This window comes from Trichosurus vulpecula, chromosome 1 (genome assembly GCF_011100635.1).
Source record: "Trichosurus vulpecula isolate mTriVul1 chromosome 1, mTriVul1.pri, whole genome shotgun sequence".
Classification (NCBI taxonomy): domain Eukaryota; kingdom Metazoa; phylum Chordata; class Mammalia; order Diprotodontia; family Phalangeridae; genus Trichosurus; species Trichosurus vulpecula.
Window position 1 is genome coordinate 542,969,524 of NC_050573.1, and position 18,824 is coordinate 542,988,347.

At 38.6% G+C, this 18,824-nt stretch overlaps 1 protein-coding gene across 2 annotated transcripts in view; it reads right to left on the reverse strand.

Annotated features, from left to right (window-relative positions):
* Window positions 1-18,824, reverse strand: part of TDRD7 (tudor domain containing 7) — a 153,834-nt gene that overhangs the window by 49,554 nt on the left and 85,456 nt on the right. For both annotated transcript variants that reach the window (XM_036741502.1, XM_036741503.1), the window contains 2 exons: window positions 2,159-2,270; window positions 433-635 (listed from right to left, as the gene is read on the reverse strand). In XM_036741502.1, coding sequence (XP_036597397.1) covers window positions 433-635; window positions 2,159-2,270 — 315 coding nt within the window. The remainder of the gene's footprint in view (window positions 1-432; window positions 636-2,158; window positions 2,271-18,824) is intronic.

Here is an 18,824-nt window from a genome sequence, read left to right on the forward strand (position 1 = left end):
TCTTAAGAGATTATTTAGCATTTTAAATGCTATTTCCACTTCTTTATAGATCACATGGTAGGCTGAGATATTAGATCCCAAATGTAGTAGAATTTATGATGAAAATAGTTAATATCAGAAAACTTGCATTGGCAAGCACTTTTTCTGCCCTTATAGTGTATTCTATTTTTCAAAAAATCCCCAAACAAGCTTAAATTTAGATTTTCTTTAGAGTTTTTGAATTCAAAGTTTAATTTCAATCATAGTGATAAACTATATTCCCCTTCTTCCAAATAGCGATACACTGAAAAACCATAATGTTCATGGCATTTTGAAATTAAGACAAAAAAAAATCAACTTATGTTATTGCTTAGTCTAAAAAAGTCCCCTTAACTTTCTCATGTGATGATACACAGTTCACATAGCTGATGACAATGGCAATCATCACAGTACCTGAAGATGCACCTCCAGTGTTTTGTCACAAAGTGCTTTTAGACAGGTGGCATTGATATTGATATCATCCTCTCCTGATGTATCATACAGGACCACAAGAGGGATCTCAGCTTTTTCCAGGATTTCTACGGCAAATATCTTCCCACAGGCTAAAGATTCAACCACCTTTACTAAACTAGGATCATCATTAAACACTTCCAACCCTGAAAAACAATTGAACATTTTTTCAGCATTTATTTACTGGCTTAACAATGACTATTTGAGCGTGAAATTCTTAAATTTTAAATGGACTTGTATCATATATTTTCATCCATATTCCTTATTAAAGTTTTGTATAAAAATATGCTACAGTGTAAAAACTTTTGATAATGTTTACCCAGAGAAAAAAATCCCAGGACAAAGAGAAAAATCTGATCAGCAGAGCCATCACACTGAGAGAAGCATATTTTTCTTTAATTAGTTGTAATACAAATAACTGTACTTGAATCAAGGAAGTTGAATGTGTCACAACCATCAGTGGGGTCAGTCACATTTCCTTCCCCCATTCTATCCCTCTGCACCAATCATATCCTTTATTCCCAACCCATTTGTCAAAACAACAAATGTTCTCTTCACATTTGGTACAATAAACTCCCATTTATTAAGACATCAAACCACATCAGAGAACCTGAATTTTAATTCTGGTTCTGCGTCTTATTATCAAAGTGGCCTTGGGCAAATCATTTCCCCCTCTCTCTGAACCTGTTTCCTAATCTGCAAAATGAAAGACTTGGACTAGATGATCTCAAAGTTCTCTCCTAGCTCTATCTAAATGCAATGATTCTATGAGTCAACCTGTACACTTAACCACTAATATTGTTTTAAGTGTTCCTAGTGAGATAACTCCTGCCCCAACTTTGGGCTCTACCACTCAGCTGGCTAACAGGTACTTCTTTAATGAGAACGATACACAAGCACGGAAATTGTGTCCACAAATGGATAAAACACAATATCTGAAAGTGTCATTAAAAAAAAAGTGTGATAAACTAAAAAAAAAAAATCTTGTGAGAACTTATTAGTAGTTCCACAACTACTCAGTGTATTCAACCAGTAGTCACTAGCCTGTTTTAATTTCAACTATTTTAAAGCCATCTGTACTTACAGAGGCATACTAGGACCTCAGGATGATGGTATAGAAGTCCCAACTGAGAATGATCCAAAAGACAACCAGTCCAGATGCAAGTGCACCCACTTTCCAATGTTATGTGAGCTTTTTGATACTGTATGAAAGATCTACCACTTTACAATGAAATAAAGGTGGTACTCTTGCTCAGTTTTTATAAAGATGTCATACATAGCTGGAAAATATGAATACTCTTTTCTGTTCACATTTAGTAATTGCTAGAGATGTCAAAACTATTCTAAAATTCTACTCATTTCCTTAACTTCTTTATTAGTTATATTTTTGTTAGACTTATCTAGGACTGAAAAGGGCATATTGAGGTCCCCAACTATTTTAGTTTTGCTATTTGTTTCTCCCTATAATTAGATTAACTCTTCTTCAAGAACTTTGGGGCCAGGTCATTCAGAGAGCGAGTGAGAGAGTATGGTGTGTGTGCATTTACACACACATACACCCCTATATATTATATATAGTACATATATATATCAAAAATGCATCGATATTATTTTATCCACAGTACCTTTAAGCACATTGCATTATTAATACCTTTAAAAGTTTGCTTACCTGCTAATTTACATTTTGTTGCTTGGAAGGAGAGCAAACAGAATCTCGGGTTTAGTTTGTATACTTTGGTCTTTTCTATAATCTCACTGAAACCATAGTCAACGTAGCACACCTAATGATGTAAGTGAAACAGAATATTTAGACTAAATTTTTTCCTTACTAGTTCTTTAAAACATACAATAATGTAGGCTCCATTATAGGCTCCATCTTATTTTGAAATCATTTTTTTATTCTTCAATTAAGTGTTAAAATATGGCACTAGAATTAGAATATCCCAGGGAAATTTTACTTAGAGAATAAGATTTGGTTTCTAATACCCTTCTGAATGGTAATCATTTTATAAGCATACACTGAATGGGGATCACATATTTCTCTGACCATTACTCTTGACTTCACTCCAATGTCCCTCATACCATAATATCCTCTCCCTTCTCCCACCATCAGCCTTCCCTCTTTGAATTCCAATTCCCTGAGATCTTCGGTCCCTAATACCCTCTTTTTCTCCTAAAGCAATCAGTACTCTCTGTCTCCAATGGGAGCCAAGTTCCAAGCAGCTATAGAAGTATAAAGAAATGAGTTAATGAAGGTAAAAACATTTATTAAGTACTTCCTATGTCCTAGGCACTGTGCTAAGCACAGAGGATATAAAAACAAAAAGAAACTTCTGCCCTCAAGGAGCTTATATTCTAATAGAGAAAGACAACATATCACATATGGGCAGGTAGAGTTGTTTTGATCAGGAAGTCACAGAGTGATTGTTTAACTTGTCCTTTCCAGGAACTGTCACATAGATTTGATCACTGTTTTCAGAGCAAGCAATAGGAAGTAAGGAAGGGTGAAGGGATAGGTATGAATTTGGTGGAATGGCATGATGATGACCAGGAAAGAGTGAAGTAGAAGTCTAAGTCACTGGACTAGAAAAGCCCAGTGTATCAGGCAAAGTTTGAAGTTAGAAGTTAAGTTTGGAGATACAGAGAGCACTGACAAGTAGATAAAAAGGTGGGGGATATATAATTAGATAACTGGATTTTTGTTTGCTGAACAGATAGTATCCTGTCATGACAAATTGTGGAAATAATATTCTGTATAAATTAAACATCTAGAACCTCCTACTGCTTGGGCCTGCAAAGCATTGTGGGGGCACAACAGGCAATTTGCCACAAAGGTTAGCTAGGAGAATTGCTAAAAAGGGCAAAAGTCTGAGGATCTGGCTTTAAGCAAATGTGGGGGGCAATGAGAATTTGGGGTAACCGGTATATTTGTGTTTCTATCAAAACTAAGTAGCACTGATATATGCATGAAGTACAGAGTTGTCTCACTCTGGAGGAGAAAGGGCACCACAAAGGCTTATGAAGTCACAGGCAAAAACTTGAGGACCTTGGGGGAATTGGAAGTACTTCCCCCTTCACTACAGCTGAATGAAAGTGGAAGATTCATAAAAGAAAGAAAAATCTGGGAAGTGAATTACTTGTTTTTTGAAAAGGGGTTCAGATTTCTGGGTGATGGCTTAAAATATAGGCAGGAGTGGCCACTGGCCAGGGATGGAGTATATCTAATAAGGTCAAAACAAAATACTTGCCTGGATGCTTGAGAATATGACCAAAAAACCTTCACACTGAAAAGAAAGAAAATGCCTACAGAGATCTGCAAATCTGATACTGCAGAGACTTAGTAGCAGGTACAACAAAAGAATTAAAACAGTGGAAGAAAGAATCAGTAATTCTCAGGAAAAAGATTCAAGAAGAGATCTAGTAATGAACCAGATATCTATATATAAATGCACAAAGTACGAATAATAATAAAGATGAACAGAGAGCCTTACCACAAAGAAGCAAATGCATCTTCACAGGCTATCACTGAGATCTGGTAGACTGGGCATGGAAAAATGCGGGAAGAAACAGAAGTGATATTCTCATGAAAGTATACCATTGACTATCTAGTTAAAAGAATTAGTTGGGGAATCTGGAAAAATAGTTCACAAACCTAAACTGGAGGTATGATCTAGTAGTGATTGGGAACTTCAATAGTCCAGATGCTCTTCTGGATCCTGCTCTCTTCCTAAAGCAAACAAACTTCTAAAATTGCGACTTTAGTTTCATCCACAAAAGGTAAAAGGAAACTGGAATTTGTACCTGATTCTGATCAACAAGGAGGAAAAGAGTGCTATGGTTTTTAAAAAAAAGAAACAAAAAGATTATCTTAGAAGCTGGTAACTAAATTCATTACAGAAAGAAAGGAAAAGTCAGGCACAGCTACGTGTATGCCAGATTTTGGAAGAGATTTCAAAGTGTTCAGAGAAAGGACTAATAAAATGCACTAATATTCTTCTGGTAAAGTCAAATTCAAAAGAGATGGGAAGAATGAAACTGTGAACAAAAGCAGATATGATTCCAAACAGGTAAAAAGAAGAGCAACTTAAAGCACATGTAGGAGATGAAAGAAAGGCTGGTAACAGGATTTAATTCACCAAACCTTTATTAAGCACTAGAGTGACAAGGTCCTGTAAGAACAGGGCCAAAAGTGCTGAAGCTGAATTCCTGTCGACAAAGTTTTTTTTTAAAGCTATTTTCAATGTTAGAGGAGGAGCAAAGAAGGTCAGAACAATCTGACCCTTGCTCAGGGTAGAAGGAGTAAACTTAGTGATCACAAAAACCCTGCATGGTTTCAAGGAAAAGTCACCTCTTCATCTAACAAGGTACCCAGTATAACAGTCAAATGTTTAGAAACAGTACGCTTAGATTTCAGCAGCGTGTTTGACAAAGCCTCTCATGGTATACCAGAGCCAAGGTGGAGAGCAATGGATTAGGTGATAGTATAATATGGCAGATCTGGACTTGGCTGAATGACCAGACCCAAAGGGTCGTCACTCACAAGTCAATGTCAGATTGCAGTGTTCTCTCTAGCGAAGTGCCTGAAGGACCTGCCCTTGACATAGCAAACACCAATGGTCTGGATGAAGTTAGACAAGGTCTGCTTGTCACGTGGCAGATGATAAGCTGGAGGCAGAGCTAACTTGTGGAGTAACAGTCAGGATTCAAAAGATCTTATTACATTAAACTATGAGCCAAATCTAATAAGATGAAATAAAACATGGACAAATGCGAAGTTCTTTATTTGGATAAAGAAAAATGTAAGGTCTAATCCAGAAAAAAGCTGGGGATAGTCAGGTCAACATCAGTAAATTGTGTGACACAGAAGCCGAAAAAAGCAAATGCTACCTTAAGGTGCATTAAGAGAGGCAAAATACTTAAGTATATTAGAGGGCAGTGGATATATTCCACTGTATGCTACCCTGGTCAGACCAAATAGGGTACACGATGTTCAATTCAGGGTGCTCTATTTTAGGAAAAGGACAAGCTGGTTTCCAGAAAAGAATGATAAGTATGGTCATAGGAAAAGAAACCATGTAACACAAGGATCAAGTGAAGGAACATGATTAGCCTACAGAAGGTAAGACTTAATAGCTCTCAACAAGTGTATCAAGAGCTATATAGTGGAAAAGACTTGGTTCTGATCGGCTTCAGTGGGAAGAACCAAATAGTAGGTGGGAGGTGAAGAGAAACAGGTTTGTGGGCTTGATATAAGGAAGGACAAGGGAAGAAATCAAATAAGCACTTATTAAGTACAAGGAAATAAGCATTTATTAAGCACCTATTACATTCCAGGAATGGTGCTAGCACTAGGGATATACAAAAAGAGGCCAAAAACAAAAAAAGAGAAACAAAACCAAAAACCAGTTGTAGCTCACAAAGAGCTCATAGTCTAATGGGGAAGACAACATGTAAATACTTATTAATAAGTAAGATGTGCATGGGAAAAATCAGAGACAATCAACAGTGGGAAGGCACTAGCATTAAGGAGAAACAGGAAAGGTTTCTTGCAGAAGGTAGGAAGTTAGCTGGGACCTGAAGGAAGCCAGGAAACCAGGAGAGAGAGATGATGAGGGAGAGAATTCCAGGTGTGTTAGACAACCAGTTAGAATGTACGGAGTTGGGAGATGGAGTATCTTGTGTGAGGGATAGCAAAGAGGCCAGTGTCACTGGACTGCAAAATATCTGGAGGAAAGCCAGGCGTAAGAAGACTGGTAAGACAGTAGGAAAGAACAGTTTAAGAAGGGCTTTAGAAACCCAACAAAGGATTTTTATTTGATCACGGAGATGAAAGGGAACAACAGTTTTGTGCATGTGTGCATGTATGCGCGTGCGTGTGTGCGCGCGCGCGCGCGTGTGTGTGTGTGGGTATTTGGTGAGACAGTCAGACTTGCATTTCAGAATGAAACTTTGATAGACATTGGAGGATTGACTGGAGTAGGGAGAGACTCGGGGCAGGCAGATCAGCCAGAAGGATATTGAAACAATATAAGTGTGAGGTGATGAGGGCCTGTGCCAGAGTTGTGACAGTGTCAGAGGAAAGAAGGAGACACATGAGAGATGCCGCAAAGGTAGAATCAACAGGATTTGGCAACTGTTTGGATGGGGGTAAGAGAGAGTAAGGAATTGAGGATGACACCTAGGTTGTAAGCCTGAAGAGCTGGATAATGGTACCCTGGACAAGAAAAGGGAGAGGCTTTTGAGGGAGAGATAGGAAATTCAGTTTTGGACATGCTGAGTTCAAGATGTTTATGGGACATACATTTTGAAATGTCTAACAGAGAGCTGGAGATGTAAGACTAAATGTCATGGCTGGATAAGTAGATCTGAGAATCATCTACACAGAGATGACAATTGAATGTGATAGAGCTGATGAGATCACCAAGCAAAATAGGAGGGCCCTGGACAGAACCTTGGTATGTAAAGGTATGACCGGAATGTTTCTCACAAAAGGCTTAGATGGGTACCTGGGTAATTTAGGGATTCCCTTTGACTTGCTAATATATTCTGAAGTAGCTAAGTCCTTTGATGCTTGCCTGAACAAACATTCCCTTCTAATATAACTGATAATCAAGATCTAAGCACTTAAAATAGATATACTACCAATATAGTGTTTAAGGGATCTTCCTCTAGAAAGGACTGCATAAACACAAAGCTATTCTCTACAAAAGAGTAGATATGTAGAAAAACAAGCTGTGGTTTTCCAGATTCAGCCTAATAACCTAGGTGGTGCAGGAGAGAGTGCTGGACTTAAGAGTCAGGAAGACACTGGTTCAAATCTTGTTTCTGACCCACATACTTGTTGTGTGACTCTGGACAAATCACTAGTCCCCTAATTTCTGTCTGCTTTTAGTTCCCTCATCTGTAAAATGCTGATGATAATAATAGCACCTACCTCCCAGGACTGTTGTGAGAATAAAATGAGGTAATATTTGTAAAACACTTAGTAGGGTGTCTGGCACATAGTAGATGCTTAATAAATTCATCCTTCCTTCCTCCCACCTAAACAGATAAGTCTTTTCGTAAGAAAGAAAATGGCCCAACAATCAGGGAACTTAGATTGTATGTTCAGCTCTGTTGTGAGGCACTAGAACCAAGGAAAAGGGGAGAAATTTTAGAAGAAAGGAGTTATTTAAGTGGAATTAATGTTACATCTGTGACTCAACTTTCTTTGTACTTAGGAAGTATTATCAGAAACACGAATAATGGCAACATTCTATATAACAGAGAATTTTTTTTTTAAAGTATAGGAGAGCATAGCTGGAGAAAATGTAAAGAGTTATAAAGACACGTTGATGAGAAAACTGAAGAATTTTAACTGAATCCTAAGATTACTAGAATCAAGACTTCTGGTTAGGTGGTGGGACAAGCCTAATTTTCCCATGTATATTCCAGCAAAGATCTAAAAATAGAATCAACCAAATAATGATTAAAAAAATCTAAACAGAAACTACAGTAAGCACCTTTATTCAGCTTAGGATTGCACAAAAAGATAGCCGGAAGCCCGTGGGACAACTATATGAGGAAAATCAGTGTGAGCTCAAGGAAACAAATTGGAAGCTTGTCAGTGTCAGTGTTTGGACCAGTGGTGTTCCAAGGGCATTAGAAAGCCTGGAGTGAGGGGAAAGAGAAGGTCAGGCAACTTGGAAACCTGCAGCATTCTGACTGGAAATGTGGGGACTAGCAGCCTGCTGACCCAAGATAGCCCAAGGGAGCCAGAAGCCTGTAGCAATCTGACTTGGTTGGTTGATTGGCTGTTGTCCTTCATTCTTGAAGAGGACCAAAATGACATCACTATGTTAGAGTCAAGTTTTAGTGTGTCTGACTGTGGCTGATCATACCAATATGAGCTTGGAATGCTCTACCACAGGTTGGGCATAAATAGTTCATGTGAACATTTGGGGTGGATTCTCTAAATTTGTGCATCCTGCATTTCTTTTGAGCTGTTTCAATTCTGCTTTGCTCCTAGAGCACAGCACCTTGTCTGATGTGCGTGCCTCATGCTGAGCAGCCTGTGCCAGTGTCTCCCATGTCACACCATCAATTCCAAAGTTCTTGAGAGAGACCCTGAGAGTGTCTGTGTATCACTTCTTCTGACCACCCTGTTCTCCATAAAACAGTCTTCTTGGCAAGCTTATGTTTTGCATATGAACAACATGGCCAACCCAGCGGAGTTGGGAACAATCGGTCTTCAGTTGCTCTTGAGAGTACTGAAGCCAGCAGTATTCTGTACAGGGGAGGGCAGGAAGTCCAGAATCGGACAAAGAAGCCTCAGTGGGTCAGAAACCTGTAGTTCTAGCCACTCTGACAGGAGATAAAAGGGCCAGGCAGTGGTCTGAGACATGTATGCATGAGTACGTATCAAACTGGGATGCTAACAGAGTGAGCTCAAGGTCACAGCACTCTGAACTCATATTACAGGGAGGCTTGAAATCCACCCGCACTCTGAGTACAGACATCCCAGGCAGCTGGAAGTCAGTGGCATGAAATCAGGTAATTGAGGGAAGGGCCAAACAGGGCCTAAATACTGCAATTCAATAGTTTGGGAAGGATGGGGTTCGGCCTTGACACAAAGTCTCAAATCAAGAACTGAAAATGAAGATGAGTAAACAGAAAAAAAGATACTGAGCATGTAAGAAACAGGGGGAGGAGTTTTGTTTCCACAGAGTCGAAAGTGTCCCTCTCCCCCTCCCACACCCCAGCTTTAGTAGAAACCAGGCCTCAGGTAGGTCGGGTGAAAGGGCCGAGGCTTGTAAGCATGAGGAGCCATTTGAGGAGGGCATGACACAAGGCAGTCAGGGGGTTGTATCTGACCAATGAAGAGCCTGGCGGGAGATTCGAAGGGAGGGTCTATAAAAGGACTGATGTCCATCTGAGTCCTTTGTACTTTCTCCTGTACTCTGTTCAGGGGATGTACCCATTTATTCAGGGGGAACAAATGTAACCTATAATTAAAACATTCCTGGCTTCCCAACGAGTACTGTTTACTCCTAGACAATGTAAGTATGTTTCTAGTAGTTGGGGGCTCGTCGCAGGACCAATATAGCATCAGAAGAAAGAGCTATTCCATGCAGACAATGGGTGGCACTCCCACTGTTTTGCATCGGGCCCTAGTATCTGCAGGTGAAAATTTCCTTTTTCAAACTTCTAATTTCCCAGGAGTATTTTTCTGGAATCCTTGGAAACCCAGGAACGTGAGTGAAGGGTGAAAAGGGAAGGAAAATGGCCATAGACAGCGCAAGTCAGGTGCCTGAGCAATGTCTGGATTCACTCCAAGTTGAGAAATAAGATTTGCTTGGAACGGAGAAAAGAGCTCTTAAAATATCTGACTTAGGTGAGGAGAATGGATTTCTCCTAGCGCTTTGAAGAAGAGCACTTCTGGGTTGACCCAGAGAAAGGGATTTGGAAATTTGGTGGATGGTAAAATTCTTTCAGGGAGAGGTAGTGTGATTTGCATTTCAAAACCTTGCACTGCTTCACAGAAAGGAGGTTTGTAGCTGGGAGGTGAGATGTGAAGCATGAAATGTATTATTTTTAATTTACTGCTTGGGATGGGTCTGAATTCGAATTCTAAATTGTTTGTGTGCAATGTCTTGTCTGTGTGTTTAAGAAAAGTTTTATGTTCTATGATCCTGTAGAAATTCTTAACTCTAGGAACTGAGAGGTTAAAAAGGAAGTAATTAGCAAAAGAAAGGTCCCTGGAAGGCTGTGGAGAAAGAAAACAGGTTGGCAGACTGAAATGGGCTCCTTTAGTATACAAACTGTCAGTCATTAAACTTAAGTTTTCAGCTGGAAAAGAAAAGCTGGGTGAGTATATTTTTTTATTTACTTGAAATGTTTGAGGTAGTTTAGGTCAAGATTATGAAAGAGATTCAAGTTGGAGTGTGAATATAGAGGGTAAAATGTTTCAGTAAAGACTGGGAAAGGAGAGATGGAAGCTGGAGGTAAGAAGTGGCTGTGAAACTACAGCTAAGTTCAAGTGGTTTTGGGTCCATGTGCTCTTAGCCACCCCCTGCCCCATCAGACACAATGGAAGACTGTGGGTGGGTCAATCTGGAGCTGGGGCAGAAAGAAGCTTGTAGGCTGATTGGTTAGTAATTCAAGGCTTTATAGTAGTACATCTAAAAAGGATGAGCTCCTTCGTTCTTAGAAGGGCCTCCAGGCCCAAAGTAATTCACCTAGGGATGAGATCCTGGTCTCCTAGTCCATTAAAAGTATTTTAACTTGGAAGAGCACTCGAGGACTTTTTAAAGAGTCCAAAGTGTTTCGGTTTTTTTTTTTTTTTTGCTTGGAAGGGGAGGTGACTGCATCTCCCTCAAATTCCTTAGGCATTTTATTTTGGCTAAGCTAATATTTAAGGTACTAATGTATTAATATGTTATATATGTATTCATATATATATATATGTATTCATATATATATACACATATGTATATATATATTAATGTATTAATCTATAAATACCAGAAGTAATAGGATCAATAGCTTTTATATGTGATAATCTGAAAATGTAATTGAAGTCATCATATCTAAATGGTGTTTTTAAGAGTTCTCTTAGGCGGTAAAATTTGAAAGACCCTTGTGAGGTCTAAATTTTGTTATATATATGAATTGATCTTTTAAAAAGGGTGTGATAAAGATGTAATAGTTTGAAATTGTTATATTTGGTTATGAACAAGTAATATTGCTTTTAATCTCGATGTGTTGCTAATGAGATGAGTCACTTCCTATGTAAGGAGACTTAAAAATGCATTCACCTAATTTGATGGGTGGCTTCAAGTTTTAAATACATAAATATGTTCAAGACATTATTACGTTTGTATGGTTTAAATGTTAAGAATTGTAAAAAATGATGAATGGGTTAAAAGGCTGTTGTTCACTTAAAATTGTTTTGCTATCACTTAATAGCATCTGTGAGATTATTAACTAAGACTTTGTGAGATTTCCTCTTGTAATTTTTATGTACAAGAGGTTTTGTGAGTAGAAAATTGGGAATACAGTAACGAATCTATTAAAATAATTGATTATGGAACATCTTGGGTTATGATAGGACTAGAACTAGTGGTCCTGTATAAGTTAGGGTAGTTTATAAGGGCCTTGTATAGGGTTTTGTATAAATTAGGGTCCTTTAATTCTTGGTAATGGTATGGAGACAATTAGGTCAAGGGCTTGTGAGAATAGTAACTGGTTAATACCAAGCTTGTTTGAAGTTTTGTTACAGTTGGTAATGTTAAAAGAAGAACGTCTTGTGGTTTATTTTGCAAATGCCATCAAAGAAACATGGCATGACTAAAAGGTTAAGATTTTATATGTACCGTGTTAAAAATTGATTATTTAACGTATCTTGTATATACTGGAGCCTGTTGTTAATTCCTTAGTGAAATCTCATCCTCCTGGTGAGGAGATTAACAATGGGCTAATGTAAAATATAAGAAACAGTTCTGATGTGAATTTCTTAAACATGACAATTGGTCAAGGTTCCAATTTTGAATTTCTAAAAATGATCAGGGCATAAGGAATAGAAATGGTAACTTAAAATTGTACTAAGGTAACTTTTGTAGGAGAATGGAAAGAAAGCTGGTTCCTACAAGAAGAATAAGATGCTGAGATGCTGTGCTTCAGATGGCTGGAACAAATACCAAGGACCAGGGGACTTCATTGATGATGTTCCCTGCCAGACAGCTGTATGAGAGGACTTCTGAATCTTAAAGGGACAACAGCATTACTGTTTTCTTTTGGGTCTCTGCACCTGTATTTACAAAGGGGACTGCCCCCTTTGATTTGTCAATGCAGTAATCAACCTTTACCCCTTCCCATATCTAATTAAAGGGCTGATGGTTAAGGGGAAGAATTCAGATGAGAAGAGAGTAAGGGAGTATTAAAGATGTGGAAACAAAAATTTGAATAAAAGAAGAGGGGGAAATTGTAAGAAATGGGGGGAGGAGTTTTGTTTCCACAGAGTTGAAACTGTCCCACTCCCCCTCCCCCAAACCAGCTTTAGCAGAAACCAGGCCTCAGGTAGGTCAGGTGAAAGGGCAGAGGCTTGTAAGCATGATTAAAGGAGCCATTTGAGGAGGGCATGATGTAAGCAGTCAGGGGGTTGTATCTGACCAATGAAGAGCCTGGCGGGAGATTCGAAGGGAGGGTCTATAAAAGGACTGATGTCCATCTGAGTCCTTTGCACTTTCTCCTGTACTCTGTTCAGGGGATGTACCCATTTATTCAGGGGGAACAAATGTAAACTACAATTAAAATGTTCCTGGCTTCCCAACGAGTGTTGTTTATTCCTAGACAATGTAAGTGTGTTTCTAACACATAGTATAAAGAAATAAGCAGAGAAAGAAGTCAAGAAGACGGTGGCTGGAAACCAGGGACTTGCTTTAGCTCTCCCCCAAAACCCCCTAAACACCCGTAAAAAATGGCTCTGAACAAATTCTAGAGCTGCAGAACCCACGTAATAACAAAGGGAAGCAGGGCTCCAGCCCAGGACAGCCTGGATGGTCGCTGGGAAGGGTCTATTGCACAGAAGTGGGAGCAGAGTAGATCCCAGCATGGGCCATGCCAGGACCAACCAAACCAGGAGCCGGGCAGAACTGGCCATAGCACCCTGAATCAGTGAGCTGTGGCAGTTACCACACTTCTCAACCCACAAACAGCAAAGACGACAGAGAAGGTTAGTGGGAAAAGCTGCTGAGACATAGTGGAAGCAGTTTGTGGTGGGCCACTGCCCCGGGGATGGCCGAGGTGGTACAGCTCTGAGGCTGCTTCCAGAGCTACAGCTGCAGTTGCTTCCAGCCCCAGGCCCACCTTGTGGGAGGAATTAAGTGGCACATCAGAGCGGGAGTGCAGAGCCTGCTGAAGATCTGAGTCCAGTCCAGGTTGGGGGTTCCTGGGGAAGGAGGAATGCTGGTGTGGCAGAGCTGGCTGTAATAGCTCTGAAAAAAACAGCGCATCACCTCGAGCTTGGAACAAAGTACTCTTTACTCTACAAGCAGTCATACCCTGTTGAAAAACTCAAGGGTCAAGTAAGCGAAAACGCACCCAGATTCAGTCTCAGACTTTGAAATCTTTCTTTGGTGACAACGAAGACCAAAACATACAGCCTAAAGAAGTCAACAAAGTCAAAGAGCCTACATCAAAAGTCTCCAAGAAAAACATGAACTGGTCTCAGGCCATGGAAGAGCTCAAAAAGGATTTGGAAAAGCAAGTTAGAGAAGTAGAGGAAAAATTGGGAAGAGAAATGAGAAGGATGTGAGAAAACCATGAAAAACAAGTCAATGACTTGCTAAAGGAGACCCAAAAAAATACTGAAAAATATACTGAAGAAAACAACACCTTAAAAAATAGACTAATAACTCAAATGGCAAAAGAGCTCCAAAAAGCCAATGAGGAGAAGAATGCCTTGAAAGGCAGAATTACCCGAATGGAAAAGGAGGTCCAAAACACCACTGAAGAAAATACTACCTTAAAAATTAGACTGGAGCAAGTGGAAGCTAGTGACTTTATGAGAAATCAAGATATTATAAAACAGAACCAAAGGAATGAAAAAATGGAAGACAATGTGAAATATCTCATTGGAAAAACCACTGACCTGGAAAATAGATCCAGGAGAGATAATTTAAAAATTACTGGACTACCTGAAAGCCATGATCAAAAAAAGAGCCTAGATATCATCTTTCAAGGAATTATCAAGGAGAACTGCCCTGATATTCTACAGCCAGAGGGTAAAATAGAAACTGAAAGAATCCACTGATAGCCTCCTGAAAAAGATCCCAAGAAGAAAACTCCTAGGAATATTGTCGCCAAATTCCAGAGCTCCCAGATCAAGGAGAAAATACTGCAAGCAGCCAGAAGGAAACAATTTGAATACTGTGGAAACACAATCAGGATAACACAAGATCTAGCAGCTTCTACATTAAGGGATTGAAGGGCTTGGACTATGATATTCCGGAGATCAGTGGAGCTAGGATTAAAACCCAAGAATCACCTACCCAGCAAAACTAAGTATCATGCTCCAATGCAAAATATGGACTTTCAATAAAATAGAGGACTTTAAAACTTTCTCAGTGAGAAGACTTGAGCTGAATAGAAAATTTGACTTTGAAACACAAGAATCAAGAGAAGCATGAAAAGGTAAACAAGAAAGAGAAATTATAAGGGACTTATTAAAGTGGAACTGTTTTGTTTACATTCCTACATGGAAAGATGATGTGTGTAATTCATGAGACCTTTCTCAGTATTAGGGTAGTTGAAGGAAATATACATATATATAGACAGAGGGCACATGGTGAGTTGAATATGAAGGGATGATATCTAAAAAAATAAAATAAAATTAAGGGATGAGAGAGGAATATATTGAGAGAGGGAGAAAGGGAGAGATAGAATGGGGTAAATCACTTCACATAAAAGTGACAAGAAAAAGCAGTTCACTGGAAGGGAAGAGGGGGTAGGTGAGGGGGAATGAGTGAATCTTGCTTTCATCAGAATTGACTTGAGGTGGGAATAACATACACACTCAATTGGGTATCTTAGTCCACAGGAAAGTAAAGGGAAGGGGATAAAAAATGGGGGATGATAGAAGGGAGGGCGGATAGGGGGAGGAGGTAATCAAAAGCAAACACTTTCGAAAAGGGACAGGGTGAAGGGAGAAAATTTAATAAAGGGGTACTGAATAGGAGGGAGCAACATATAGTTAGTCTTTCACAACATGAGTATTGAGGAAGGGTTTTACATAATGATATAGATGTGACCTATGTTGAATTGCTTGCCTTCTTAGGGAGGGTGGGTGGGAAGGGAAGAGGGGAGGGGATTTGGGACTCAAAGTTTTAAAAGCAGATGTTCAAAAAAAGGTTCTTTTTGCATGCATCTGGAAATAAGATATACAGGCAATAGGGCATAGAAATCTATCTTGCCCTACAAGAATTTGAGGGAAAAGGGGATGGGGGGGGAATGGGGTGACAGAAGGGAGGGCTGACTGGGGAATGGGGCAATGAGAATATATGCCATCTTGGAGTGGGGGGGGAGGGTAGAAAATTTGTAATTCAAAATCTTGTGGAAATCAATACTGAAAACTAAAAATATTAAATAATTTTTTTTTTAAAAAGAAAGAGGTCAAGAAGTACACTAAAAACAGAATAACCTCACAAGTACTTCAAGCTGAGCCTCAGAGAGAAATGTGGCTTGGCCACAAGAACTACAAGATTACCTGGAAGAAATGAAACAAAAGGTGAAAAAAAAATGGAAACTGTTAAGTGAATTAAGTGCCCTCCAAGAAAGTATTAAAAGAATAAGTAGCTTTCAACAGAAGATGGCAAACCTCACCCAAGTGATGGATTTCTTAAAAATCACAGATGGAATAAAGAGAACTCAGTGATTCCAGGAGACAACAATAAATGTTAGAACAAAATCAAATGGTTGAAAAAGAGAGAAGAAAATATAAGGTATATTTTGTCAAACACAACTGACCTAGAAAACAGGTCAAGTACAAATCATTTATGAACTATTAGACTCCTCAAATATTATAAAGAAATAAAAAAACCTAGATACCACATTTCAGTAAATCACAAATGAAAAGTTCCCAGGTCTGTCAGAATCGGGGGGGCAAAGGGCAAATACAAAGACTCTACCAGGCACCTTCAGGAAGTAACACCAAACTGAAAATACCAAGAATTGTTACAAAAATCCAAAGTTTTCAGGACAAAGAATAAAAATATTGCAAGTAATCAGAAAGAAAGAGTTCAAGTATCAAGAGATCAGAGTCAGGATTATATGTAAACACTTAGAAGCAACTATTATAACTGTGAGAAAATCTTGGAATATGCTTTTCCAAAAAGGCAACAGATAAAAGTTTACAACCAAGAATAATTTACCCTGCAATACTGAATATAATCCTACCAGGAAGGGGTTGGAGGTGTGGGGAGGAGAGAATGGATTGTTAATGGAATAAAGGACTTTCAAGCATTCCTGATGAAAAAGATCAGAGCTGAGTAGATACCCTGAAATGCAAACACAGGAGTCAAGAGAAACACAGAAAGGTAAATACAGTTGAGCAATGAGAAGCTGCCAAACAATGATGAAATTGCTTGCATTCTAACGGGTAGAAGAGACAAGTGTCCCTTCTGAACCTTAATGTTTTCAAGGGTCACAGAAGGAAGAAAGTTAAGAAAACTAGAAGGCCTGAGGATGGTTTTATACTTTTCTGATATTAAGAAAAAGGAATATAGTAGGGATGAAATGAGGAAGACGGGGATGGAACTTAATATTTTTCATAAGTGGGTGTGAGAGAAGAATATACAAACGTGGAGGAAGTGGTTGGGGAGAGTGAATTATCACATGAACCTACTCTTATCTGAACCATAAAAAGCAGAATTAACAATACACACATATAGTCTTGTATAGAAATGCGTTAACCTCAGCAAACAAGCAGGGGCAGAGATGAATGTGGGCGTGAATAGCTGCAGCAAGAAAAACAAAGAGTAGGTTGTAAAAGGGGGGTAGGGGATTAGAAGAACAGAAAGAAAGGGTACAAACCTGTATGAGTGAGAGATAAAAAGGAGAGAAGTAGCGTAGAAGCAGATCACTTTAATTATAGTGCTCTAATGTTCACAACTTTCTTTTTCTTTAACCATGTTCTTCTTTAAAGGTGATGTGAGTAGCAAAGAGATGAAGAAGTATAAGAGGACATGATGTAGGGAAATACTCACTTAACAATGATCAACTATGAATGTGAATAGGATGAACTTACCCAACAGAATAGATTAGAAAGCAAAATTTAACAATAAGCTGTTTACTAGAGACACACTTGAAACTAAGATTCACTCAGGTTAAAATGAGGAAATGAAGCAGAATTTACTCTGCTTCAGGTGGACTCAAAAAAGAGGGGTAGCAAGGCCATCGTGGAAACAAACATGTTTAAAAGACTTAAAGGGGCATAAATTATACTTAAAGGCACCAGAGGTAATGAAAAAACAAAAATACATCAAATATACACCATACGGCACAGCATCTAAGGAAAAGTTATCAAATTAAAGGAGAAAATGGACAGCAAAATTATAATAATTGGGGACCTCAATGTAGCTTTTCAAATCTAGACAAATCTAAGAAAATGTTAAACAAGAAAGGAATTAAATAGCTGCATAGAATTTTGGACAAGTTAGATGTGATAGAGGGACAGCATGGCATAGTGGAGAGAAAGCACTGTGCAAGTTACTGAATTTTCCTTATTTTCCTTTTCTTTTTTAGACTTAAATACTAAAACTTAAATACACAATAGAGAAAAGAAAAAAAGCATGTCATGTGTATAGCAGAATGTAAGAGGATTCAAAATATATAACAATAAATTTTCATTTCCAGGAAGACTGTATGATAAATAATACACATTGTGTTGAGAACTGTCCATCTTTTCTTTGCTTCCTTGTAAGTTTTCTTTTGTTCTCTGCTGTGTACTTTTTACTTTGTTCTTTTTTCCTCCTTCCTCCCCTGACTCCCCCAAAGGCTACAATTAAGTTCAGATATATTTATATAACAGATGTAGATAAATACATATTCATATACATATACACACATATACGTACATAGCTATATACTTTCCCTAATGAATTCTATTCCTGATCTTTGTTTTTATGTTTGTGTGTATCTCTTATTTCCTATCCCTCTTGATTCCTCTACTTTACTTCTACCCTCTAACTTGCCCTCCTTTACTGAACCTAACCCCGCCCCACAGGATCCCTCCCTTATCCTCTCATTCCCATAAAGCTAAATACCCTTCTATAAACCCCACACCCTATTTCCTCACCTTCCCCTCTCCTTTATCCTCCCCAAGGATCTCTCCCTTATCCTCCCATTCCCATTAATCTAAACACTCTTCTATACCCTACTCTAACCTATTCTCTTACCCTCGTCTCCTGAGATTCCTCCCTTATACTCCCCCCCCATCCCCTTTGTATCTTACTTCTTTTTGAATTTAGAAGACTTTTATACTCTTCTAGATGTATATATTGTTCCCTCTTGAATCCAATCCCAACAACCCTTCTCCCCCTTCTAATTCCTCTGTATCAGTTCTTCCTCTCACATCTCACTTACATAAGATAATTACTCTTTTTGGCTGTTCCTAAATGGTTTTACTTTTTAAAGTCATATTATACTCAGGTCTACCCCAATCTTTCTTATGAACTATCCAATTACTAATAACAATCTTAGATATACGTTTAACATTTTATATACAAAAAAGGTAAACAATCTGTCCTTACTGAGTTCCTTATAATTAATCTTTGGTATGTGCCTTATATTTCTCTTGG